The 27,680-nt window shown below is 33.0% G+C and overlaps 3 protein-coding genes across 7 annotated transcripts; 1 reads left to right on the forward strand and 2 right to left on the reverse strand.

Moving 5' to 3' along the window:
* Window positions 1–867: 867 nt before the first annotated feature.
* LOC142626723 (uncharacterized) lies at window positions 868–5,466 on the reverse strand. Of its 2 annotated transcripts, none has more exons than XM_075800431.1 (3): window positions 5,037–5,466; window positions 2,263–3,706; window positions 868–2,175 (listed from the first exon to the last, which is right to left on the reverse strand). In XM_075800431.1, exons 1-3 carry the CDS (start codon window positions 5,320–5,322, stop codon window positions 2,010–2,012), a joined length of 1,896 nt encoding a protein of 631 aa, XP_075656546.1. In that variant the 5' UTR covers window positions 5,323–5,466; the 3' UTR covers window positions 868–2,009. The 2 variants fall into 2 exon arrangements, with proteins under 2 accessions (XP_075656546.1, XP_075656547.1); XM_075800432.1 differs by lacking the exon at window positions 5,037–5,466 and adding an exon at window positions 4,504–4,717.
* A 12,516-nt stretch (window positions 5,467–17,982) lies between these two features.
* Window positions 17,983–23,487, forward strand: LOC142629409 (nuclear envelope-associated protein 2-like). 4 transcript variants are annotated; one of them, XM_075803388.1, is made up of 6 exons: window positions 17,983–18,231; window positions 19,055–19,416; window positions 19,600–19,703; window positions 21,860–22,321; window positions 22,443–22,544; window positions 23,040–23,487. In XM_075803388.1, exons 2-6 carry the CDS (start codon window positions 19,191–19,193, stop codon window positions 23,205–23,207), a joined length of 1,062 nt encoding a protein of 353 aa, XP_075659503.1. In that variant the 5' UTR covers window positions 17,983–18,231; window positions 19,055–19,190; the 3' UTR covers window positions 23,208–23,487. The 4 variants fall into 4 exon arrangements, with proteins under 4 accessions (XP_075659503.1, XP_075659506.1, XP_075659504.1 ...); XM_075803391.1 differs by having other exon boundaries at window positions 19,055–19,412; window positions 19,596–19,703; XM_075803389.1 differs by lacking the exon at window positions 17,983–18,231 and adding an exon at window positions 18,263–18,664.
* A 1,125-nt stretch (window positions 23,488–24,612) lies between these two features.
* Window positions 24,613–27,546, reverse strand: LOC142626840 (uncharacterized). Its single transcript, XM_075800548.1, has 4 exons — window positions 27,354–27,546; window positions 25,514–26,980; window positions 25,266–25,401; window positions 24,613–25,164 (listed from the first exon to the last, which is right to left on the reverse strand). The coding sequence occupies exons 1-4, from the start codon at window positions 27,418–27,420 to the stop codon at window positions 24,981–24,983; spliced, it is 1,854 nt and encodes a 617-aa protein (XP_075656663.1). The 5' UTR covers window positions 27,421–27,546; the 3' UTR covers window positions 24,613–24,980.
* Window positions 27,547–27,680: the final 134 nt, after the last annotated feature.

A 27,680-nucleotide genomic window follows, 5' to 3' on the forward strand; every position in this document is an offset into this window, starting at 1 on the left:
CAGTAGGAGAAAGTTTACGTTGCATACAACGAATGCAAAGTATATTTTCTCCCATAGTAAATATGATTATGTGAGACGGCCGAGTTTCCCATTCATGTTTTTTGAAAAAGGCATTTGAATTGAGTTTAATTTATATGAATTTTATGTTTTTTTACTGGTACACGTTTGATTGGGATATAAATCATATGATATAAAATATAAAGTAGGCAAAACCAAAAACAAAAAAAGCAGGCAGAACAAAATTACCCTACCAAGAATAATTCTCTACCGGTCTACCCTCAGCATATATAACATTATGTTTTTTTTTTAAAATTAAAAAGTGCATTTTATTTAAAATAAAAATATATACTCCAAATTAAAATCCAAATAAAAGGAAGCCTATTTCCTTTAAATTTTATTTGCTAACAAAGTAACAAGTAACATCCTTTCTACGGAAAAAAGAGAACACAAGGCACTTTGTTGTAAATACAAGTTTTCACTCATTTACATGACTTATCCGAGCCTTAACATCCAATCTAATCATTTGATTTTTTTTTTTTTTTTGGTTGCTAGAAATCATTTGAATAATTTCCTCCTCTATTTTGAAGTGCCCAATATTGTGAAATTTGACATTCCTTTGCATCCATTATCCATATATGGTCCACAGCAACGCAACAGCTAAGGCAAACTCTTTAAGAATCATATTCAGAACAAATTGCATGTTTGGCTAAAAACTTTTTCTCGATTTTATCACATTTGAGGTTGTGGCTTCTGATGCTGTGGCTGATTCCCCCCACCAGAACTTTCAAGCACTGCTGTTAGAAATAGTTACTTTGCATTTTAATACATAAATTCAATAGTATGCATGTATAAGTAAATGCACAGGCATGCATCAATAAAGGTATAAACATATCATTTCTCAAGGGCTTCCATTACACAACAATCACGAAGGAGAACAATAAAGATTCAGACAACAAATTTATTAACATTCTTCAACTCATTATGAGCACAACAATGTCTCTACCATGAAACATATTCATGCATCTACAGTAGAAAGTTCCATGACAAAAGGAAAAAAAATCAAAGACCAAAATGTAGCAAGATGATTCAAATATGCAGTGAGAACGACTCAAAGGCTCTGTAGGCTGCATTCCCGTCTAAAAATACGACATGCCCTTGTCATTTGGCTTCAATTTTCTTTAATCCCACCATGTTCCTTCATAGCATGATATGATCATAGAAGGCTAATCAGATTCCACCAATAGATTTCCATATTCCAATTACATGATTGCATAAATAAAAAGCTTCCTCAGCTGTATAACTTGTGTTCATTTGTTTGTTAACTGTGTAAGTATTGTCTTCTGTTTCTCTGTCCAGTGGTTCAACCTCCTGCCTCAACTTGAAGACATGACCAATATAAAAAACTACTGTCCACAAAAGATAAATGTACTTTTCTGTGGACCTTCATGAACAATTGGAGCGAACAAATAGTGAATACTCATTGTGATACATATAACTGTCTCGGTGATGGGAAACTAACATGCTTGATGCTCCATAGGCAAAACAAACAATGGTTTGATCTTCTCTTTAAATCCCATTTAAATGGTTCACAAGAAGTCCACTGTAGCAACTAGCAACTCCACAACCTCAGAAAATTGTATCATATGATTCTGATCTAACTCTGTCCAAGCACTGCTTTCAATTTCTCCCCAAGATAAACTTGAGAACTCCAGCAATAAAACTTTATATATATATATATATATATATATATATATATATATATATATATATATATATATATTCTAAAATATATATAGAATCAATAAAACTTAAAATATGATATAAAATTATATGTAACTATTCTATAACCTTTAGGTATTACTAAGTATATTATAATTCTAGGGAAAAGGAGCCTCCTTTCAACTCTCATTAGTCCAAATCACCATCATTAAATGGCACCATTTAGATCTCTTCAGGCCCTTTTCCCTTCCGTTTAGCTTCAGTTAGCACTAATGGACTAGCTATGGCCCCTAAGTGAGTTCAGTCTGGGCAACAGTAATTACAATTGGTTGCCATCCAGATAGATGATGCACAATCCATTTCTTTACAGTAATTACCATATTTAAAATTTGAAGTATGTCACCCAGGGCAAGCTCTTTCAGGCACATATTTCTTAAAATACTAGCCGCTTCATACCTACATAAAAGATAGAACAGAAGATAAGAGAAACTGGTGGGAAATTCCAGTAAGCCATATAATAAGAAGCAAAAGTAGAAGTGTTACTTGCACTGAGAAGCAATTATTGCAGATCGTCCAGCAGGGGATGTTAGAAAATTTTCAGTTTCATCCCATGTAACTTTTGAGTATCGATTAGGATTACCATCTATAGGGTTCACACAATGCCAAAGTTTCTCGTTCTTAGGAACATACAACTGCACATCACCAGAAATGTGCTTCACTACCATCTGCTGCTCAATGGCACTCTCCAGAGCATTTTTAATGTCAATATACCGATGCTTAGGGTCTCCATATTGAATGCAATCAATTATATTTGCTTCAGTAGGCATTATCTTTTCATTTTTTAGGGTGTCCAATGCAAGCAAGATTACCCCTAGTAGGCCTTGGACATCCCCAGAAGGCTTTGGGAATTTAGGAGTCTCCAATATACAGGTACTAGTGCCACCCATTTCTGCTGAAGACAAGGATGGATACTCTGGATCACGAGGATATCCATTATTCAGCATGTTAGGGTAAACTGACAGCTTCTTCTGCACCATATATCCATTTTGTGATTCACTTAAGCATGCATGATTTGAAGACTTAGTAATAGAAATATGTCTAGGCTCTTGATTTCTTTGCTGGACAGTAGGAGGGTTGTGAACACTGTTGGAATATCCAGAGATGTTCAAGAATTTAATATCAGGCACCTTTGGATGTGGTCTTGAGGCAAAGTTGGATCCATTAAGCCTCAGAGGGGTTAAGGGAGGAACAAAAGTGTTAGTATTAAGTGGAGGTGGATGCATATTACGAGATGAAAATGCAGGTTGAGTGGCAAAGTTGTTTGGCCGTAATGAAAGTGAATAATTATATTGGTGATTTTTTTGGTGGTTACTGCTATTGCTCCATGAAGGACCAGGATTGCCATGAACAAAATTTTGGGCAGGTCCACTTGGAGGAACATTTGGAATATAAGAAAAATTACCAGGTTGATGAGAGTTCACATTGCTGTAATGTTCTACTGGTAAACTCAAAGGTTTTGATCCATTAGCTTGACTGAAGTTTCTTGAAGTTGATTTTCCTTGATATCTACTGTCCACCCCCTTTCCTATATATGCCATACTATGATTTCCAATATGGGGATTACCCTGATAGGTTTTCATAGGTTGTGTTATACCAACGGCATTAGAAACTGGCATCTGTAATGTGTTGGAACTTGATGAATAGCTATTATTATTAACAAGCTGTTGCAATTCACCGTTCACTATTGGTGGCCCTCCAGCTAAAAGACTGGTATAAAGCCAGATGCTCTTGGCAGCAGAAAGAAGAGGTGCAGAAGCCTGCTGAGGCTGTGCTAGAAGAATGTTGTACCTCCTCATGCTCAACTGATGCAGAGCATTAGAGAAATCCTGGTCACCAGAAATCAAGAGGTAATTAGCCGGCGCAGGATTGTCCACTGCCCAAAACAACATGTCCACCAAAATCCTCTTGTCACTTGCATCTTTGACCCCTATATTCACATTAATGAAAAAAAAATTATATATCATAGCAAAACAAAAATACCAGATGCAATGCAATCAACCAAAACAAGTAAATGAAAAATCAAATATTAACAAAGTATATAGAGCATAGCAGTATTACTCTACATTGTCAAGGATATTCAATAAACCAAATGCAACTTTTTCACAAAATAGGACACACACTACCAAAAGGATTAAGATATTACAAGGTTTTGACAGTAGAAGAACAATGAAAAAAACATAACATAGTTTTTATGATGCTAGTAGTAAATATTATTAACCACCAACAACAAAAACCACATCATAAACTTATAGAAAATAAATTTTCTACACACATCAAAGTAATTAAAATCTCTATGCATGTCAGATGGGCAAATAGGAGATGACTAAAATGTATATAATATTCTACCAATAATAAAATAAAACAATTATATGAATGTCAATTAGTTTGGATGATAAAATCTCCTCCAAAAAACTTGGATCAATTCCCTATCACCTATATACCCAATGAACCTTCAATTAAGGTTTAAACACACATAGTCTACTGCAAGAAAATAATAACATCAACATGAGTTTTGCCAAAGGAAGATAAATGATGAAAAAAATCATACAATTAGTCATGTCTCAAGCTTGAAAGTATTAATAACCCAATAGGCAACTACATAACATTTGCTACATCAAAACCTCCCCCCCACCCCCCACCCCAAAATAAATAAATAAAGAAATAAATAAAACTAATGAAACCAATCATGGGTCAAGCTCCAAAAGGTAATACACAAAAACCAACCTGCCAGCTTCCACATGAATTACAGCAAAGACAATCACCAGAGGAAAAAAAAAAAAAACAAAGAATCCATGAAACCAGTCACCAATCAAGCTCCAAAACTGTATACACAAAACCCAACTAGCCAAATTTTACACAAAATCGCAGCGAAAACGTTGGCCATAATGAAACCAATCATGGATCAAGCTCCAAAAGTTCTACACATAACCCAACTAGCCAAATTCTACAAAAAAAAAAATCACAGCAAAAACCAATCATGGGTCAAGCTCCAAAATTTCATACACATAACCCAACTAGCCAAATTCTAACCAAAAGCACAGCAAAAACATTGATCACCTTAAACCCAATCATAAGTCAAGCTCCAAAATTTCATACACATAACCCATCAAGCCAAATTCTACCCAAAAGCACAGCAAAAACATTGATCCCCTTAAACCCAATCATAGATCAAGCTCCAAAATTTCATACACTTATTAAAGAAGTGTATAAAAAAATTATTAAAGAAATAAAATAAAAAAGGGTTAGCAATTTTATACCAGCAGGGACATGGTAGAGGGAGATGCCAGTACTGGAAAGAGCATGCTGGACAGGATCAGGGATAGCGTTGGTGTCACCATAGGCTGAAATAGAGATGGGTCCACAATAACCCATCTTCATCAACGCAGAGCTTATGTTCTGAGCTATGGCATTTGGGTTGTACCCTTCTTTTGGAACCCTGCAATTTTCTATGTCCCACCACACAGATGTCTTTGCCGCACCATAACCAAACACCGTAGTTTTTCTTCCACCACCATTGTTGTTGATGCTGGTGGTGCTCTCCATTTTTGGGGATGGAAAGAAAAAAAAAAAAATGAGGTGGTGGAGACAGAGTCTAATACTAATAAATAAAGGAGGAGATTTAAGTTGGTTTGGTTTTTGTTGACTTAGTTGCAGTTGTTATTTTCTGTTACAGTTGTTTCCCTCTCTGTGATGTGAAAGTGTTGGTGACGAATGAATTTGATGATGACGATTAGAGAAAGATCTATGGCGGTAGATTTCCTTAACTTTTTTCATTGTCTTGTATGACTCACGTTTGCAACGAGAAGAATCGGTCAGTCAAAAGACTCAAAAGGGTTGATTGGACGACAGTTTTCTTTATTTAAACAACATAATACGTATTTTCATAATACTTCTTTATTTACACTTATTTTCATAACACTTAAATAATATTATTAAAATAACGCTACTAATCGAGCCGTCAAACTCAAAGTCTTGCCTTACCTTGCTGTGTAACTCGTGGTGTGTTGTAGTTGTTTAAACAACATAACACGCATTTTCATAATACTTCTTTATTTATACTTATTTTCATAACATTTAAATAATATTATTAAAACAACGCTACTAATCGAGCCGTCAAACTCAAAGTCTTGCCTTACCTTGCCGTGTAACTCGTGGTGTGTTGTGGTTGTTGTAGCTTGTTGGTGTAGAATGAGTCATCTTGATTTGAAAATTCTAGTATTACAACTAGGTCACAACTTTGTGTGGAATCTAATTAGATGGCAAATTGGGAGTGGTATTAGAAAAAATAATGGGATTATGCAAAAGTAACAAATAGTTGGTGACTCTCGACTACATAAGATAGTTGTAATAGTTGCTGTGGACTTGATTGATAGTAAGAGTTGTGGGTTTATAAAGGAAAATAAATTGGATTATTAATTTAAGATGTTTGAAAAGGGAAAATAATTGAATGAAATTTGGAAAATAATTGTTTGGGAACTGAATAAGAAATAAATTATTTAATAAAAATAAGGATATAGCCTTTTTTTTTTTAATGTGAAGATATAGCCATTTCTATGTGAAATGATAATTATTGTTTGTTTTCCATTCCATTCTCCAATCTATATTATTAAGTTGTTATTTGAGCACAGGTTCTAAATACCAAAAACTCAATTGGTAAAGTTTTTGGTTGTTATATAAGAGATTTAGGATTTAAACATTATCTATACCAAAAACAAATTCAAAAAAACCAATTAATGTATTGGCTTGATGATAAAAAATAATTGTCATAAAGTTAAATAAAAAAGAATTATAATCATGGGCAACATCAAAACAACATTTATGAAAAAAATTGTAAAAAATTTTGTGTTTCTAAACTAATTAGAGAATAAAGTGGATTTCAATCCTAGTAATTAATATATTTTATCAGATATTGGCTATAATCATCTTTGTATCCATTTAATTTAGTAATGATGCAAAGGAATCTATTTCACTTATTTCAAAGTGGATAAGATAGAATTTTATAAACTCACTGAGGGTAAATTTTATAAAATCTCAATATGTAAGGTTTATTTGAGATTCACTTATTTTGTTGAAATTGAAAAAATTTTACTGAAAATACTGTAGATAAAAGTAAAAATTAATTGAAATAGTACAATGAAACATATAAATAGTACCAAAAAGTGCAGTGGGATCTAAGACTAGTACCAAAAATAAGCTGAATAATAAAATAAACCGGTTTTTTAATTGAGAAATAATATGTCTACAACATTTTTACAACAAATCCTAAGTGGTAGGTTGTTACTGGTTGTTATTGTTGGGGCAAAAAAGTAATTTCAGTGTTAAGTTCAAATTTGAACCAATAACAACTAACCACTTATAATTTGTTGAAAAAATGTTGTAAACGTAGCATCTCTCTTTTTAATTTGGAGTCAAATACACACACGTAGAATATGTGAATCTATGAAGATGGAGTATGGGATCACTTTACTGTTTTTGTCACTTCTTTTTAGGAGTTTATCCAGAAAATCACATTTATTCTTCTTCTTCTTCTTCTCTTCTTTTTTTTTTTTTTTTTCTTCATTGAAGAAAATGGAAGAAATTTAAAGGTATTAGATTTGCATCTGAAAATTTATTAATGCTTTAATCTTCTGTATGGTTTAGGAATTTATTCCTCATTCAATCTTTAGTAATTTGTGATCAGTTCACAGATTCTTTTGTTAAGACAGGAAGATAAATTTAATCAAGTTTAGTATCAACTTAATTACAGTGTTAAATTACTATGACAAGTGTATATTTGAAGTTTGATAAGTTTCACCCATTCCCTGCTCATTTTCCTCCTTTATTTGTGTGAGAAAAAAGTGCACCTTTCTTTACAAATATTGCAATACCACAATAAAAATCTTCTTTAAAACTCTTTCCAATAATATATATTTTTAGACCAATTATTTTGACATCTTGCCACCTTCCCAAATTCATCTGTTTGCATTCTTTCATCCAGTAAAAAGTATTTATCTAGAAATATTTATATTATCTTTGAGATCTTCTTGATAAATCAATCAATCATCTTTATGTAATAAGAAAATTTTCTTGTACAACAATCTAAAGAGTATCTACCATGTGAAAGATTGATATAAAAATCTAAGAAAGTATCTCGTGTGACATTTACTTATTTATGAGTTTCGAAAATACTTTATTATATATAAAAAATTTATTTTGTGTAATCATTATATGTAACATCCTCATTTTGGTTACGCGTTAAAACCACTTCTAAATAAATAAAGAAAATTGTGCGGAGAGAGAAGAGAAGAGATCTATGTAGTGCAGGCAATAAGGGTTCTGCAATCTGCACCATAACTTTCCTCTAACAGAATATAAAATATAACCTCGCAAGTGGGTCACGAATGGAATGCCATTTTTTGTGGGGAAGGTACGACTTGACTTGGTCTTACACGCAAAGGGCTTTTTAATTAATTAGTATATATATGCTTCATTCTAGCTAGCTTGTTCAATGTCTCAACTATCCCTTCATGGATTCTACAGTTTGCTATTAAGGTTTCCATTTTTAAAGTGCCAATTCGTTAGCATGAAAGATACATGTGTGTTTGGGTATGAATGAAAAATTAAAATTATTTTACTATTCAACTTATTTTTACTACTATTATTCATGGGCTCTACTGTACTTTTTGGTACTATTTATAGATCCCACTGTACTATTTCAACTAATTTTTACCTTTATCTATACTTTCAGCAATAAATTTTCAGTTTCAGTCAAATAAGTAGTATTCAACCAGACCCTACATATTAGTATAGATTAATGTTACAAGACAAACACACTCCGGCAAATGAGAGTCTCTTGATCAATGATCCATATGTCCTAACAGGAATTTTTTTTCTTTAAAAAGTCCTACTTGGAAACTATTTTTTGACAAAAATTATTAATTTTCACGCAGTAATTTGGTTGTCACCGAGATATGACCCACAAAAAAGTATAATATATTTTATGTTGTTTGACCCACATGAAAAAAAAATTTTAATATTTCATGTAATTTCCAAATAATTTTGGTTAAAAAGGTTAATATATTAAACAAAACAGAAATAGATATAAGTTTATTACAAACGTTTGATACCTTATCTAGGGTGAGCAAGTTCTCCACCATATCCGATGGGTGATCAAAAGTTATAAAAGCATAGTTTTAATTAGTACCAAGTTTTGTCAATGTATCAGTACATTAGTTAGTTTCTCTGTAGATGTGATTAATCCAAGTCCAAGACATGCCCATCAGAAGGTTCCATAAATTAGTAAGTAAAGCTTCCAAGTGATGGTTAGGAGTAGAATTCTTCGAAAGTTGAACAATAGACAAAGCATCCATTTCAACAATTAAGTATAGAATTCCTAGATCAAAAACAATGTTGAGCCCATCTCTCAGGGCCCAAAGTTCTGCTAGGCAGCTGTTACTGTTGCCTCACCCTCTAGTAAAACTCTTAACCCAATTACCATCACTATTGCGGAGCAGACCTCCATCTCCTGCCCTTCTCGAGTTCCCAAGAGCCAATCCGTCCGTGTTTAGGGTAAACCAACCCTTAGGAGGTTTTTTTCCAGCCAACCTGTATGAAATATTTCATAGGGGTATGTTTGTTGAAGCGATCCAAAGCATAGATTTCAGCTGCCTTACTAATACAAGACCCAAATAGGGGAAAAAAACATTTTCTATTTTCTATAATTTGGATTTTTTGCCCAAAATATTAAATGAGAAAGCAACAAGTTTGAGCAAAAAAGCCATTCGGAAAAAATATGTAAATGGATAGTCAACAGTATGTTAAAGATCACTATTGAGAGAGAGAGAGAGGTTACCTTTGGGAAGGATTTTTTTTTTGTGGAGTTTATTTGTGATCATTTTATTAAGCAAGTGATGTTTCATGATTTTTTTTTTTTGGGGCTTTTAAAAAGTGAAAAGCATTATTTTGACACATATCTTCCAATGTATTAAGTACTAGAAAACGCAAAAAATAAGAATAAAATAAAATAAATCTACCAAAGCAAACAGAACTTTATTGGCATCTATGGCTCTCTTCACATGAGAAAGCACATGTTCAAACCCTAGGCAAGGTACCTCAACTTATTGTAGCAAAACATGAGCACACACATTCTAGCAAGTCAATAAACTTTAATGGTTGAATTAAAATTATACTTTGCCCAACTCCTTGTTAATTTTAATGTACACATACACACAAATTTCACGTGGAATCACAAGATGACGAATAATTGATTTTGTATTGATATGCATGAATTTGAGTACAATTATCTATATAATTCTTTGAAAGAAAGAATATTAGAAATTCATTTAATTTGATCTCCAATACACTTTACAACCCAAAATCTTTAATAATTTCTTGAAATCATCTTGCTAGATGTGTATATGGAAGTACTTGACTCAATGTCGAGGGTTGTTGACTTGATCTCAAGCTAAGTCAAGTGGAAGTTGAAAGAAAATTCCTACTTCAATTTAAGAGAATATGAATGACTTAATTCTCAAAAAAAAAAAAAAAAAAATGAATGACTTTGATCTTGAAAGAGCAAGAGTGCTCTTTAGGAACTTAGAGATCTCTTCTTTTTGGTAGAGAGTTAGTATGGCGTTTCTCTAAGTATCCGTTTGGATTGTGATGAAAGTCTCTTACGTCTGTGTTTCACGTTTTCAAATGTGGGATCCATGGCTACAGTGGGTCCCGTGCACTATTCACAGGATCCGCACGTACTTTATTCAACAAAAAAAAAACTTTAAAAATGGGTCACACGGTACTATTCACACATTTAAAAATTATTTTACTATAGTGTTTTCAGTTTTCAAGAATAAGCAGTATCCAAATAGACCCTAAGTATATTCTTTTCTCACATGAAGAGCCTTTATTTATGGGCAATTTTAGGATATTATATTTGGAATAAAAAAAAATCAATGGGATTCAATATTGAATTAAATATTGGATTTAATTAGATGTTCCGTGTAGATTGTAGAACTTTCGTCTTGTATTGCCACATGGCTCCAACCAACTTATAATATGTGTATTTTTTTTTTGTGACCATACATCTCAACAGCGCGCAGCTCTGTGCTTCTTGATTGGGACCAACTATCATAATGATATTAAGTGAGCGTTTGGATCACGTCCATGTTTGGATGTTTTGCGTTTTAGCCATTTTTTTGGACCAGCTCTTGGTGCACTGTTCATGGGACATGAACAGTGCATCAATGCATATGAACAGTGTTTTTTAGTGTGAACAGTAACCGACATTTTTTTTTCTAATTTTTAGCAAAATAAATAGTATCCAAACGCACCTTAACTTGAAAAAAAAAATTTATATCATTCAGAATCAATCAGATGACCATCAAAACATCATAACAATATTTATATAAAATTTTATTAGATCATGAATATCAAATATATACAATGATGAAGCCAAGATTTTAAGTAAGAGGGGCAAGATTTAAAGAAAATATTAAAAAAATTAAAAAATCCATATAAAACATTGTAAGCAACCATAATTATCATAAAAAATTATACTATCAAATAACAACCAAAACAAGAGATTAATTTAAATACATGAAATAAATTAACATTAATTTGTCCAACATTGATAAAAGTAAATATTGAAGTATGTGGGTTTCAGTTAACTCAACTAGTAAAGTCTGTAATGATTAAATGAGAGGTCTGAGGTTCAATTCCCGTTTATATCAAAAATTGATTGGTGTCTTGGTTTGATGATAAAACTCTCTCCAAAATATATATATATATATATATATATATATATATATATATATATATATATATATATATATATATATATATATATATTGAAGCCTATTGGTTTCATGTTGTACTTTTATTATCATCTAGACCTCTTTAAGAAGTCAAATCTTGCCATAAGGGAAGCTTTTCTATTGTGGCCTTATTTATGGTGTATTAAGTATGTTCAACTTCTATGCAACTACCGTTTAACTTTTGTAATGCAATGTTTTCACTTTTTGATGCTTCCATTTCCATTTCTTCCTAGTTAGGATAGTTGCTTTTCAACTACCTATGTATTTGCAACTTTCATAATACAGTAACAATGTGACACATTAAATTATTAATATTCAGAGACTCAAGCCATGCAATCTGATTTTTCATTTTCCCAACTTTGTTCATTAATATGGTTAATTGTTGTTTGATTAGTGCAGCAATTAATCAAAATCTATATGGGCCAGATAATTATATATCAAGCTTTTTTTTCTCACTAAAAATGCTTTGTTGTAGATGTAGAGCCACAAAGTGCTTTAAATAGTCCGTGTATAATAGAAAAAAGTATAGAATTTACACAATTTTGCTTAAAATTGACCCACATCAATCTGCATATACAGTAACTATGTAAATTTATATTGATACTATTCATTTTATATTTAGTTATATATTCTTTCTTTACGTATCTCAAGAATGGAGGTAGAAAGTGGATGGTTGTTATTGTGTGTGAAAAAAGAAAAACAATTTAAAACATCAATAGAAATTGATATTTTAATGAAATATAGTGTAAATTAGATAATCTAATGTGCGGTGTTTTGAAAAGTGAGTATGTAAAATTGAAAAAGTAGATACTTATACTAAAATAGATAGAAATTTTGCATGAGTTGCTATGAATGCTATAAATCTTAGGAGAAAATAAAAGTTTTTTAAAACATAAGTGATGCTAGTTTTGGTTAAAAAGTGAAATAAAGTGTTGTGAATGCCTCCATGCTGTGTAAATTTTCCACTTTTTTTAGTGTCAATTTTTTTTTTTCTTTTTTAAGTAGGAATTGCTTTTTGTTTTTTTTTTTTCTTTAGGTTAGAGGGGGCAAAGCATTTAAGGGGTTCTATATACGACTAATACTCATGAGGTTTTTTAGGAGTCAGGGGGGCAGTTGTCCCTCCTCAACCCCCTTGGCTCTGCCTTTGAATATGTATCAAAATAATTTTGAAATTAAGAATTTACTTAAGTAAGGTTTAATTTTATGGGGTTTTTTTTTTAATATACTTTTTAAAAATCTAACAAAAATCTACTAGCTAATATGATTTTTGGATTGAATGGTAGATTTACATAATAAGTATTTAAGGATATATAATCAAATGATAGATTTTTCAAAATACTAATTCTTTTTATAAATAAAATTCAATATATGAAATTTGTTCTATGATAATTGCTTTTTATCACTAGGCCAAGACTTCAATTAGTTTTTGGTGTAAGTGGGATTTGAATCCAAATCTCTTACCATGCGACAACTTTTTTTTACCAATTGAGCAATTTAATTAAAAGTTATATATAGAACAATTTTTTTTGGAGATAATTAGTAAGTGGGGGAGAGAGAAAGTGGATTTGACACCCCCCCCCCCCCCCCACACATATATATAGGACACCATAAAGGATGACATTATGAGAAGAGTATTACTTGAATCCCAATATAAAAATGTAATTTTAACAAATGACTTAAACCTAACCCATATTTGATATAAAATGGACTAATTGAGAATACAAGTATTGGCCCATGTGTATCACCCACTAACACCAATTGATTATATCAAGAAGAAAACAGTTGACTCAAATTATAATTATAAAAAAGTAGAAAAATCTTAATAAATTTTTTTTTTTTGGCTTAATAAGAGATCTAAAGTTCAATCCCCATTTACACCAGAAACCAATTAGTATCTTGGTTTGATGATAAAAATCTGTCATCAGGAGCGGATGCCATAGATTGAAACTATTTCTCTCTCTCTCTCTCTCTCTCTCTCTCAAAAAAAAAAAAAAAAACCTTGAGTTTCTCGTATAATAATATTGAGCGGCTAGGCTGGTTACACATTAATTCTTGAATACATGTGGATGAATTTATATAGCAAAGTCAACAATGACGAAGTTTTTCATATATTATTCCGCGTAGCGGCATGTGCATGGATTAGCAAAGAAATTGGGCATCTGCACATTTATAGTCTATAGTCTATGGAATTAATAGAGATGGTCTTAGTTTTCTACTATTTGATAACGACACCCTAACCACAAATCTCTGACAATAAGGGCTTATTAATTAGTTAAATAAATTGAGTTTAATTAGCTCGTGAGCTGTGATTAGTTGTTGGGGGCATGCAGAATAATAACACTGCATGAACACCTAATAATAAATGTATGTAGGCCTTTTACTTTGTTTACAAAAAAAAAATGTATGTTAAAAACTCATGGTTCATTTTTATAAGTGAGATATTAGTGCTTAATTAATGCCTGCATTTTGTATAGTACTATATACGTTTTTTTTTAATTGCTAGTACTATATATATGTAATTTTTTTTTTTTTGAGAAGAAAGGATATTCTACTTTATTAATCATGAATTGGGAACGTCCCTACTTAAAAAAGAAAATACATTAGGATGAACAAACTCCATCTAAGCTTGAAGATGAAAAGAAAGTCTTGCTCTCTGGAGTAAGGCATAAGCTACGACATTATCTTGTTTAACAACATAAGAGAAAGATAAACTCTGAAAAGAGTTTTCCTAAGACAAAATGTCTTTTATAATGTGACCACACTGTGTAAATTCCATACTACCACTATGCAGAGACTTAGAGGGCGTTTGGATCCAGCTGAACGCGTTTAGCGTTCAGCGTTTCCAGCGCTTTTTTTTTTTTCTTTCTTTTCGTTTTTGCTGTAGGGGACAGGCACTATGCGCGTACTGTGCATGCACTGTTCACATACTTTTTCAGCAATTTTTTTTATTAAAAATGGGTCCTGCAATACTATTTACACATTAAAAAATTATTTTACTACAGTGTTTTTCAGTTTTCAGCTACATCCAACCGGACCCTTAACGACATACTCAACGTCCCCCTCAATGACTGCTTGGTGAAAACTTGTCTCGACAGTCAAATCCACTGCACGCCTTGCTGCCAACAGCTCTAAAATCTCAACTGATGGGAGGCTTCAAGATCTTTTCTAACATGGCAGCCATTACTTCGCCTTCTAACATATATGTGTAATCTAAATCCACCAATTAACTGATTCCAACATATGATCCTAATTCCTAAGAAAGATTAATGAATAAAAGGTTGTCGACACTTCTTAATATTTTTAATACAGACATTTCCTTCTCTATTTAGTATAATTATTAAATTATTTTTAAAAAATGGTGCTAAGTGTGAGTTTGGATGTTGCTGAAAACTGAACGTTTAGCGTTTGACGTTTTTCTTGTAAGTCTCGTGCACTGTTCACAGGATCCATAAGTACGGAATTCAGCAAATTTTAAGTTAAAACTAGATTCCACGGCACTATTCACACATCTAAAAATTATTTTGCTACAGTATTTTCAGTTTTCAGCAATAAACGGTATCTAAACAGACCCTAAGTGCTAAGACATGTCCTTCTCTGCTTCTTTTCCTCTTTGAAAATTGAAAGAAGAACATGCATGCTTCGTTTCCTCCTCTAATATTCTGGCGGCTCTTTTCCTTTGCCAATTAAACCAAAGCAAATAAAATTGTTAGGTATGTATGTGCATTTAAAATAACATTTGTTTTATTCTATCTTCTAATTGTGTCCACTAAACGGCTTTCAAATTTGATCCAATAGGAGGATGACAAATTGACAATTGATAATAACTTGACAAGTTGACATCCTAATCATATAGTTGCAATGACTTTAAGCAACTTGTAGTCATCCACTAATAAATATCATAACATTGTTTTCATTAAAAAATTAATTGAAGTGGTAATCTTATTAATTACTTTCCTGCTAAATTTTTACAGTTCATTATATATTAAAAGGAATTATTATACACTAAGTTGTCATGCCAATATGAATATATTACAATAAAAATCGTTTTGTTATACCACCGCACATTAATAAATAAGCCTTGTTTGGATAGCGTTTTGCTCCTCACATCTGGTGTTTTTGCCTTTTTTTTTTTTTTTTTCAAACCAGCATCTCTTGCACTGTTTATAGGATATGAATAGTGCATTAAGACAAATGTACAGTATATTCAGCAGTGAACAGTAACCCATAAATTATTATTTTTATTGTTTCAGCAATAAGTTTTTAGTTTTTAGCAAAATAAGCGGCATCCAAATACACATAGGCTAAAATGCAAAACTAGCCCTCTAACTTTGCTTTCGTTCATTTCAGTCCTCTAACTTTCAGATTTATTCAATTAAGACCTTTTTGTTAAAATTTTTTGAAAAAAAAATATTGAAAAATATTTCAATCATTAATTGAATTTTTTTAATTAAAAAAATTTGAAGAAAAATTTATAAAATTTAAAAATTAACCACAACGTATAACAAAAGTTGATAGAAAAGCTTTAATTGAATAATCTTGAAAGTTAGAGGACTGAAATGAAATCTGAAAAAAGTTAGGGGGTCAGCTTTCTATTTTACCCTAATAAATACATCTAACCATCAATATCATGAAATGCATTATCTCAAAAAATATATCACGAAATATATTAACATTTGTAAAAAAAATCTTATTCAAAATTACTTGGTTAAAATACGTATGGGATCCTTCACTCAAACTTATAAATTTGCAATTTAGTCATTAAAAGCATTAAATAACCAAATTTGTTTTTTTGAGAACGAGGATTACTACTTTTATAAAAAATCAGCCAAAGTCGGCAAAGAGTACATCAAATGGGCGTGGTGAAACATCCTCCACCCACACTGACAATAACATCCTCCACCCACATTAAATAATCAATTTAGTTGTGAAGTGATGATATGATATGTTAAAAAATTGGTATGACCTTAAATGAAGTTAACAAAAATAGATGAAAGGATAAACTTGATAACTTTACAAATATTTATGCTAGAGATGTCCAAACTTATTGTAGGTTCATGTACTTATAGAGTAAGCAAACTAATCTTAAGATAGTTTATGATTCTTTAATATATAAACTCTATATTCAGTTTGTTGTAGTAAATAAAAGCCATTTGGCTGAACCATGCTAATTTCTTGATTTCACTCTTTATTTTTTGTCGTTTCTCTTTTAATCACTCAATTACTCAACAATTTTAACAATTTCAATGATCTTTTTTGTAATTTATTTTACAACTTATCGAGATATCAAGTTAAAAGTAGCACAACATCTTTACATACCAAAAACCTTATAACTTAACTTATGTCTCTTTATGTTTCTAATAAAAACGAACTTCATTCAAATCCTTGTTCTTCTTCCTTTGTAATAATAATAAAAAAAATCACCAATTTAAAATTTTTGTGTCTAGAGTTTTCTATTCTTATATTTTTTAAAATTCTCTCAAAACAAACAAAGGCCGAAAAGGTAACAAAAAAACAAGGCACTAAATCAAAGGCCCATCACAGAATCCGAGCCTCAACCCAAACAATCAAATCCCGCCACAATGGTCCCAAAATACAAAATCGTACGGTCACCACTCAACCACGCGTCCAAACCCCATTGGCCGACCCCCAAAATTTGGATTTGCCGCGCTGAGACTCAAAACGAATCAAAATCCAAAATAGCCTCGGAACTCGTCAGACTCACAAACCCAAGACTCGGACACTCCGAACCTAAACAACTCACTGTCTCCGAGTAAAGACATGTCGCTTAAACACAGGGAACTCTCACACTAAAGACAAAACTAGATACACTTAAATAATAATTAAACAAAAAAAAATAAAAACCCAGTTTTTAATTTTTATAATTAAAGAAATGATATATCCACAACATTTTTACAACAAATCCTAAGTGGCAAGATGTTACTGGTTGTTATTGTTGGGGCAAAAAAGTAATCTCAGTGTTATGTTCAAATTTGAACCAATAACAACTAACCACCTATAATTTGTTGTAAAAATAAAGTAATCTTAGTGTTAGGTTCAAATTTGAACCAATAACAACTAACCACCTATAATTTGTTGTAAAAATGTTGTGGACGTAGCACCTCTCTTATATTAAGGGTCTATTTCGAATCCGCTTATTTTGTTGGAATTAAATTCTTTTACTGAAAGTATTGTAAATAAATATAAAAATTAATTGAAATAGTATAATAAAACTCATAAATAATAGTAAAATGTATAGTTCGATTATGAATAATAGCAAAAATAAATAGAATATTTGCAAAAATAAAAACCCAGTTTTTAATTTTTATAACTAATAATAAATATTTAATAAATAAAACACCAAAATTAACGGTGTGTGAGTAATATTAGGTAGTATTACAAATTCAAATGGGAGACAACTACTAGTCTACTGGTGATTAGTCTTTCCATTTCTGGATCGTGTGATGAGAAGCATGAGAGCCTGAATCTGCGCCTTTTGATTATATGACTATCAGACTAACGTTATTTTAGCGTTTTGGTCAAGCTCTCATTAAACAGCTAGAAGAAGTAGATGAAAATTTGAAGACAGAGAGAGTCCAGATAAGCTCAAGTCATTTTCTGGCTCTGAATGATGTTTCTTGAAATGGGTTCTGCTCAAAATATGGTATTTCTCTCTCTCTCTCTCTCTCTCTCTCTCTCACACACACACACACACACAGTCTCTCTGTGTGTTTATTTTGATTGATTGATTTTTAAGTGGTTGGTTTTGTTAAGCAACATGTTGCTTATGAAACCATGGTGTCCTTCATGTGTGGGAGTAGTAACGTAAGAGAGCCAAAGACGACGTTTTCTTATGTTTTGGTCTTAGATCAGCTTCTTAAATCTTTTTCTTGGAGTTCAAAATTTCCTGAGAAAATTTGCAGAGGAGGGTTAGTTTTTATATCAGCTTCAAAGTTTGAATTTTTTTTTTTTCTTTTTGGTTAATTTCAAATCTGAGATTACCCATTTGGTTTAGTGTCTTTTCTTCCTCTAAAAGCTTGTGCCTTTATTTTTGTCTAAGTTATTGAGGTGAGGTTGACAGGCCTTTGGAGTTTGGAGTGAGTCTCTCTCTAACATTTTTTTTTTCTCTCTCTCTCTCTCTCTCTCTCTCTCAATAAAAGTTGAGGTGGAGCTCTGCATGTATGTGTTTATTATATGTGCCAGAAAAAATTGGCGACCTTTATTTATTTAGTTTTTTTTGGATTAGATTTTCTCAAGAAAATGGGTGATTGAAATTTTATTAGGCTAGTTTTCCAAGAGAAAATGAAAATCACTTTGAATTGACTTTTAAAATTTGAATTTTGTACATAAACTTTGTCAAACCCTTTTCAGTACTTTCCAAGTTATCGCTTCTTTAAGCTTTCATTTATTTCTCTGTGAATTTTTTAAATACCCATTTCTTGGGGACCTCTCAAAATTTAATGCACAACTAATATTTTCACATGCAGAGGTGTGGAAGATTAAATTAGCTTGTACTTGAAGGGCCATAGACTTGATTCAGTGCATGCTCAAAATACCAGATCTTTCACAACACAAAGTCACAGCCACAGCCACAGCTTGTTAAACAAAGAGCTTATAATTCTCATGTCAATTGTGGAGAAACCATCTTCGTCTGTGGCGGCGGCGGCGGCAGTGTCATCATCAGCTGCGTCAGCTAGAGATATTGATCCTTTGTTAAAGGACTTGAATGAGAAGAAGCAGAGTTTCCGGCGGAACGTGGTGTCATTGGCGGCGGAGTTGAAGGAGGTTCGGAGCCGGTTGGCATCTCAGGAGCAATCCTATGTTAAAGAATCTCTAACAAGACAGGCATGTGATTTTTTGTAACTCTTTGTTCTTTTTGTTAGCTTTGAATATGATAATGGTTTGGAACTTTGAGAGTCAATAATCATTACTCTTTTTGGTAGTTTTTGCTAAGTGGGGTCATATGGGGTTTGAAATTTTTTTGTTGGGATTGAGTGATTTTTTGTTTGGTGGGTTTGTTTCACATAGGAAGCTGAGACAAAAGCTAGGGACATGGAGGGAGAGATTGATACATTGCAGAAGAGATTGGAAGAGAGGAATGCACAGCTACAAGCTTCAGCAACTACTGCTGAGAAGGTCCCACTCATATACCATTTTTTTAAATTTTGTGATTAGTTGATTTAAAATGATTTAGCTTTTTGGTGGAGCCTTGAACTTAGGTCATCATTCACTAATTATGGTCATTTTTGCGTTTCTTTGCTTGAGTTGATCTTGTGCATTATTTATTTGGTTTTTACTATTTTTCTGCTTTGAAATAATCACATAAACCCCACTTCTTATGCGCATCTATTTGGGATGCTTTTTGATTTTTTCCTGTTTGTTATTGTGGCGGAGCCCATTAGAGGAAAAGTGACCAAGTAACCAAGTGTTTTGATATTATGTAACTGTTTTCCTTTATTTGTAGCTATTAGCTAGAATGATTTATTGATTTAAGACGTTTTTTGTCGCTATGGATCAGATATAGATGTGAACATAAGGAAAATGAGGAAATTTCATAAATCAAACTTCAAACTCATCATAATTATTTTTTTAAAATTCAAATTTGATTTATGAATCTGACACTTTGGTGATACATGTGCTGGAGACCCATTTCTTAATGAAAACTTGTATAGATAGGCAGACTGAAATTTAATGAAACTAGTTTAACCCGCCCTTATAAAGTTGATGGTCAATCATTTGCTTGTCTATTTGCTTTCATGGCTATATTTGATTTTCCATAATGACGTGTATTGAATTCTAGATATAACCTTTTCACAGCCACCTACTTTCTATAAAAGTTGAAGCAACAAAGTATTGGTGATGGTTTCATGCTAAATATATTTGCGATTTCCCCCTGCATGTTTCATTGTTTCTGCCGAGCAAATTGTGGATGATAAATTTATCTGACATTGGTTATTAATTTTGGAATTTATCAAAGCAAAAATTACTAGCATTTGTCTGCAACTCACTCAATAAATTAGCAAACATTGTTTCTGAAGTAAAAAAAGATAAAATTCTGCCCTTAATTTGGAATATTGCTATAACTGAGCAAGCCCTTAGAGAAAAAGTTCATATGAACTTTAGCCTTTTGAAATGTGGTATGCCTTTCTATTGCAAAAGAAAAATTGAAAAACTTACGGGTTATTCGTCAGTTTTAACATCTGAAATTATTACGTTATGGATGTGTCTTAAACTTTCTCTGTTATTTATTACATAATTATTAAAGTGTGCTATATAAATGTGTAATGTTATGCCATGGTATGGCCTAAATAGAAAAGCTAAAAGTATTATTATTTAATGAGCACCGGAGAAGGTTCTGCATTTCAAACCCTAAATTAAGTAATGTTACTGAAAGACTAGTAACCAGTAAAAGTCATAATTCATAAATGAATGATGTAACGATGTAACGATTTTTATTAGTCTTTGTGTTTGAACGAGTTATGTATCACTTTTTATGTTTTTCAGGAAATGGTTTAATTTGCAACAAAAGAGCCTTATGTTTTGAATCCTTCCAGGCATCCACTCTTATTTAGATATGATTTATGTTAGAGAAATGCTATGCTCATAACATTTTCACAAAAAAATTTAAGTGGTGGATTGTTATAAGCGGGCAAAAAAGTGATTTAAGTTGCAGATTCAAATTAGAACCAATAATTACTTATCACCTATGATTTGTTTTGAAAATGTTGTGGACGTAACACTTCTCTTTATGTTATGACTTTAAGTTGAATGTGGACTGGCTACATGGTTGTGACAAAAATGGCGGGCTTTTTTTATTTTATTTTATATTATTATTGAACAAACAAAAGGCTAAGCTTTTTGTAGTGGAAGTGAAAAATATATCTTTATGTGAAAACCTTGTCCTAGTTGCTACCAAAATTATTTAGCATTTTCTGATCATGCACATTTCATGTCATATTTCATCCTGTAACTTGAACAAATTTGGGAAATATTTAAAACTAGATGTCTTCCAGTTAATAAGTTCTTATAAAGGTTTTGGGACCTTATCTGCCAGTTGGTTTGTTGTATTGCCGAGCATATTTAAGGGCATTTATTTTCTAATGATCCAATTATGTTAGTATTTATTTATTCAATTATTATGCAATCTCATTAATTATATTTAAATATCTTTAGCAACAGTTATTGCTTTGCAATATAATCATATTCAATTCATTATGTATTCTAGTTTGATCTTGGTTGTCTCCCATTATTTGTGATTCAATAATCCTAATTGTAAGTTTTTAATGGGACAGTACCTTAAGGACTTGGATGATCTTAGATCTCAGCTTTCAGCCACTCGAGCAACTGCAGATGCAAGTGCTGAATCAGCTCAATCAGCACAGCTCCAGTGTTTAGTACTTATAAAGGAATTAGATGAGAAGAATAGTTCACTAAAAGCACATGAGGATCGTATAAGCAGGTTAGGAGATCAATTAGATAATCTGCAGAGGGATCTTCAAGCAAGGGAATCTTCCCAAAAGCAACTTAAAGATGATGTTTTGAGAATTGAACATGATATTATGCAAGCTATTTCAAAATCTGGAGCAAGCAAGGATTGTGAACTGAGGAAATTATTAGATGAAGTATCTCCCAAGAATGTTGATAAAATTAATAAGCTTTTGGTTGTTAAGGATGAAGAAATAGCAAAACTGAAGGATGAAATCAAGATAATGTCTGCTCACTGGAAACACAAGACCAAGGAATTGGAGTCACAGGTACATTCACCTTCAGTTGCCTCTATAATACCTGTTCATTTGTTCACAATCTTAGTGCTACACTTCTTTAAGGTTAAAATTTCTTGTTTGTTTATGCAATTAAACCTGTTTTGAAAAACAGTTAGAGAAGCAACGTCGAGCTGACCAGGAACTGAAAAAGAGGGTGTTGAAATTAGAATTCTGCCTCCAGGAATCTCGTTCCCAGACCCGAAAGCTCCAAAGGGTAATGTTCTCTTCATCATTCTATGGTTTGTCAATCACAAACCTTATGCATGCAAGTTTATTTTGTGCCCGTTTACAGAACACATAGGTTTCCCATTAACAAGATGAACCACACCCTTTTTAGGGTGGCTCCCCTTTTCTAACAATGAGCTACTCAGGTCAGGTCCTAGTCAACTAAATGGTGTGCACCCCATTATGGTTTAAGTGGCCTCTGATATGCTATTCCTTGTAGAAAGGCCCATGGTGGAATGCAACAGCCTTATTTTACCCTGATGATAGAGACCACTTTCAATAGGCCAGTTCATCAATATCTAGTTTTGAGTAACTTAAAAACATTCAACCCGCTTGAACTTCATAAATAATGGTCACTTCCATAAATTTGAGTTACTTAAAAACGTTCAACCTGCTCGAACTTCATAAATAATGGTCACTTCCATAAATTTGAGATTCCCGTATTCCTTTCCTAGTCCTCTTGGCTTACTTCTTTCATCAACAGATGGGAGAGCGAAGGGACAAAGCCCTAAAAGAACTCAGAGATCAGTTGGCAGCAAAACAACAAAGTGCAGCTATGGGTGGTGAGAAACAAAATTTCTGGGAATCTTCTGGCTTCAAGATCGTTGTTTCCATGTCAATGGTGATCTTGGTGGTCTTTTCAAAGAGATGAAAGCAATGTGTTATCAAGTTCATGTGTATAAAGAATCCGATACCTTTTGTAGCTGTGAAGTTTAGGGAAAGTTGCGGAGGACATTTTCCTTGTAGAAATGCGCATTGTAGAGTTTCTCTTTCTTATGTAGTTGTAGCTGAGAATATGCCTTTTTTGCTGTGTTTCTTTTATGTTGAATTAGTTGTGCCATGAATTGAATCTATGTATGGCATTGTCATATTTGAGGGATTCATCATGTACTCTGACTAGACATGCTATATTAGTTTTTCTTTTAGTGGTTCATTGGCTGCCAAGCATGATAATGACTGACTGCTTGCAATTCTGGCCAGTTCTTGCAGGGTGGTTGAATTCTTGTTTAAAATGTCAGCAATTAAACAATTTGCTTAATTTTGACAATGGTGGATTATGTTGGTAATGGAATCTCAAATCTGTAGGAGCTTCAATTGATGATGAGTTTCATGGATCATTTTATTGCCAAAAGTCAAAATATTTCGTTAGTATGATTGGCATCCGATGCATGAAAGACGGGATAAAATTTCCTTAAAAACAGTCAGTGCACATGGCTCACAATGCTTTGGTTTTTCACTTTCTATCATTTTGTCTTGGACAACTATGATGTACTTTTTGACTAATTTGTGTAATGCTTATTCCTTCTACACTAGTTTTTGATAGAGTGTTATGCCTAACAACACAGGGAAATGAAATAGCATCTTAAAGGTGGGCTTGCTGTTTAAACGGTTCATTCCTAAATTGAAAAGTTGATTTGATGAAAAGCAGTCAATTAAATCCTATAATTGTATATGCTCCTTTTGTAAAAAAGAAAAAGAAAAGAAAAAAAGATAAGGATGGGCTCATGGGTTCATAGTAGTGTAATTAAGTTTTATGTTGACTATTAACTTACCACAATTCTTCTACTCTTTTTTGGGCTTGAGATCGGTTGTGAATAAAATATAACACTAAACACAGACTAAGGCAGAGGCCTATGTAACTTATCAATTAAAAAAAAAGTTTATGTTAGCATAAAAACTTGTGGCACATTGCATCCCAAGAATAATTGAAGGGCTCTAATTTGTTCGACAATATTACACAGATAAATACAAGTCTAGCTAATAGATGGTCTAAAATAGTTTTAGGTTCCTTTGAAAATTTTTCCTTTCAAAATTTTGCCATCTAAATGATAGCTTTCCATGCTATGCTATTGGCCAAATTTAAAACCGAACATTTATATCCTATTGATGTGTAAATTGCAAGCCATTTAAATTCTGTAAAATGTTGAAACATGACCTTATCTTAAAAATTTATTAACCAGTGGACACACTTGATCTGTGAAGTAATTTGAATGAACTGCTGTTAGATCTAGTGAAATTAACTGTAAACAATAAAAATTAAATTAGATCCACACGACTCAAGTAATTTTTGGAGCACTTTGGTTATTCAATTTGTCTGAAAATCACCTACACACAAAAACTACAATCTCCACAAATCCTAACATATATACAGGATCAAAAGTTCCTAGTATACATCCTACTTCATTCATTGACTGAATATATGGAACATGTGATGTTTCAATTAGAAATTTGAGATTCAGCAGCAAACATGTTTGGATCCCAGGTAAGATCATGCAGGCCAGTGAATATTATAGCAGGATGTAGGTGTTCTAGTTCTGCCTTGTTAAACTAACCTCTAATTCCTTTTCTGCAAACATGGATTTGTACACGGATTGAACAGCCAGAACTCTGAACACTAAGTCATCATTGTGCAGAAGTAGCAACTCTACATGTCCAGAACTATCTTTCCAGTAACAAAGGATGTTATCAGAATGATGCAGCCAACAAAGGGTTGTAAACCATAGGAAAAGGACGCTGTTGTGTTTGCAGCAGGAGGGTTTTCATACCCGAAAACTGTGGTACCAGAAGCTGGGTTGCTTGTATTCAACACTGAAGGCGGAGTACCAGAGCTGCAAGTAGAGATAATAAAAGAGAAACATCTAAAAGGTTATTCTTCCAGTGTTAGTAGTAATGAAAAGTTTCCATAAACATGAGAACATTGACACATTACCCTGATACACCTGTATCTGGTGGTGATGATGTTGTTGGTGTTGGTGTTGGAATTGTTGTTGCCGTTGGTGTTGGAGTTGCTGTTGCAGCTGGTGATGATGATGTTGATGATGATGGGAAAATGCAAGAACCGGTGCCTATTAACAAATTCAAATTGGTATCAGATATGATTTCATTTTGTGAAGCATATGTCAAAAATATTTTACAAGATACAAAAGATCAAATGATCAATGGAACTGATGATCTTACTTGGATTTGAATTAACTATCATAGCTGACCCTCCAAAGTCACAGCTAGTTGGAACTGGATTCTTTTGATAATAGCTGTTGAATGCGTATGAGGCATGGTTTTGAAGTGTATTTGGATTGTAACAACTGCCACTCTGCTGGATTTGTGAGCAGTCTGCACCTCCCATTCCGCATGCATAGTCCAGTGCTGATTGAAGTGCTGTCTCCAATGCTCCATTCCTGGCGATACACCAGCTTTGTCCTGGAATTGCTGGAGCATTTGTTGTTACAGGAGCAGGAGGTGCTACCGGGTTTGTGACGGGGGTAGTTACTGGAACAGCTCCTGATGGGGCTGGATAAGTTGTTACAGGATTAGTTATTGGTTGTGACACTGGGACCGTGCTAGGAGTTGTTACTGGATTGGTGATTGGTACAGGTGGATATTCAGGATTTGTTGAGGGTACCGTGACGGGTGTGGTGGAGGGAACTGTTAATGGTGGAACACCAGGATTATTTGGTGTAATTGTGACAGGGTTAGTAGTAGGAACTGTGACAACGGTTGGAGGATTATCTGGAGGGGGGATGACTGGTGTTGTCGATATTGGAGTTGTGGGAAAGGTTGTAGTTGGTGGGAATGTGTCATGTAAAGTTGTTTTGAGGTTGGTTTTGCTTAGGAGTTCCCTGCGGTGAGACAGAAAGATCTGCTCCTCTTCCCTTTTGAGCTCCTTCTGTGCAAAATCTTCCATGAATGATACTTCTGCAAATAAACCAACTACCTGTTCTCTAATCTGAGTGTTGTTTTCTAAAATCTTTGTGACCTTATCAGTGAATTGGGCTACTTCAGTTGCACTAGGAACAGCAGGGCTCTTAATTGTTACAACCATTGGAACATCAGGGAGAAAAGAACTGGCAAGGGTGACTCTTTCAATCATAGACTGAACAAACTGATCTCCCATGCTTAATTGTCCATCTATACCAGCTTCAACAATGACATATGACCTCACCTTCTTGATAAAACCAAAAATCCTTTGCAGGTCTCGTCCATGTGCTCTATTCAAATTCTCTAAGATTGACAATGGGAATGCTACTGAGACTCTTACTTCACTTTCTAGATGAAGGGTACTGAGGACTGAATGGATTGATTTTAAGGTTGACAAAACCACTGGTAGTGGAATTTGTCCCGAATAGTCTCTGCCACCCCTAATTATGATGCTATGAATGTTAACATGTGGAAGAAAGTTCACAACATGGGTTTTCAGCCATGAAATAACAGATGACTTGGAATTAACAGAACTTCCAACTAGACATTTACTTAAGTAAAGATCAACAGATACACCAGAGTCAGATAGAGAGCTCAAAACCTTATGGTCTGCTGCAAAAACCCGAATCTGAGACAAGGTGACCTTGTTTTGCTTCAGGAATGATATAGTTCTAGTAGGTGATGAAGTTGCAGTTGCTCTTGCTTTACAGGAGAAACCTACTAGAGTTCCTATAAAGAGGGAAATAAGACACTCAAAATATGACCTGACATTCATCTTAATAGTGAATTTAAGCAGGCAATTGACACTGATAAACCAATATAGCAACAAGAAATTAATCAGAAGGAATAATAATATATATCCAGCATCACAAAAGGCTAATTTGAACAAAATTGAGATTACTAATTTTGTGATCAAACTTTGGGTTCTTAGTACGGTAAGCTAGTTTCACAAATCCCCAGTAATTGTTAACTTATTTCAGAAACCAAAAGCAAACTCAGAAAAGAAAAAAGGTCATAGAAAATGGGCCTATGTTTCTTGGATTTTTTCCACAGGAAACTGCAAGAAAGAAATACTGGTTTTTGAGTAGTAGTAGTTACTTACCAGAAGAGCATATAGTAAAGAGTGACAGGAAGAGAATGAAGAGGCATTTTGATGCTCCTTTAGCCATATTAGTGAGATGTGTTTCTGGGTACTAGAAAGAGACCCAATTGGATTTTTATGGAGATGCATATAATGGCAGTGTTTTAAGGACAATGCGCATAGAAATGGAATAAAAGCCGTTAGAGAGAGTGAAGAGAAAAAGTATAGTAGATAAAAGGTGAAAAGAGAGAACGGATAAAAGTGTTAAAAGAAAGATGGCCAAGTTGTAATGACAAAGAAAAGATGTTACTTTGTCATGAAGGATGGGTTGGAAATATTCTGTCTAAT

Source organism: Castanea sativa, chromosome 3 (assembly GCF_040712315.1).
Source record: "Castanea sativa cultivar Marrone di Chiusa Pesio chromosome 3, ASM4071231v1".
In the NCBI taxonomy this organism is placed as follows: domain Eukaryota; kingdom Viridiplantae; phylum Streptophyta; class Magnoliopsida; order Fagales; family Fagaceae; genus Castanea; species Castanea sativa.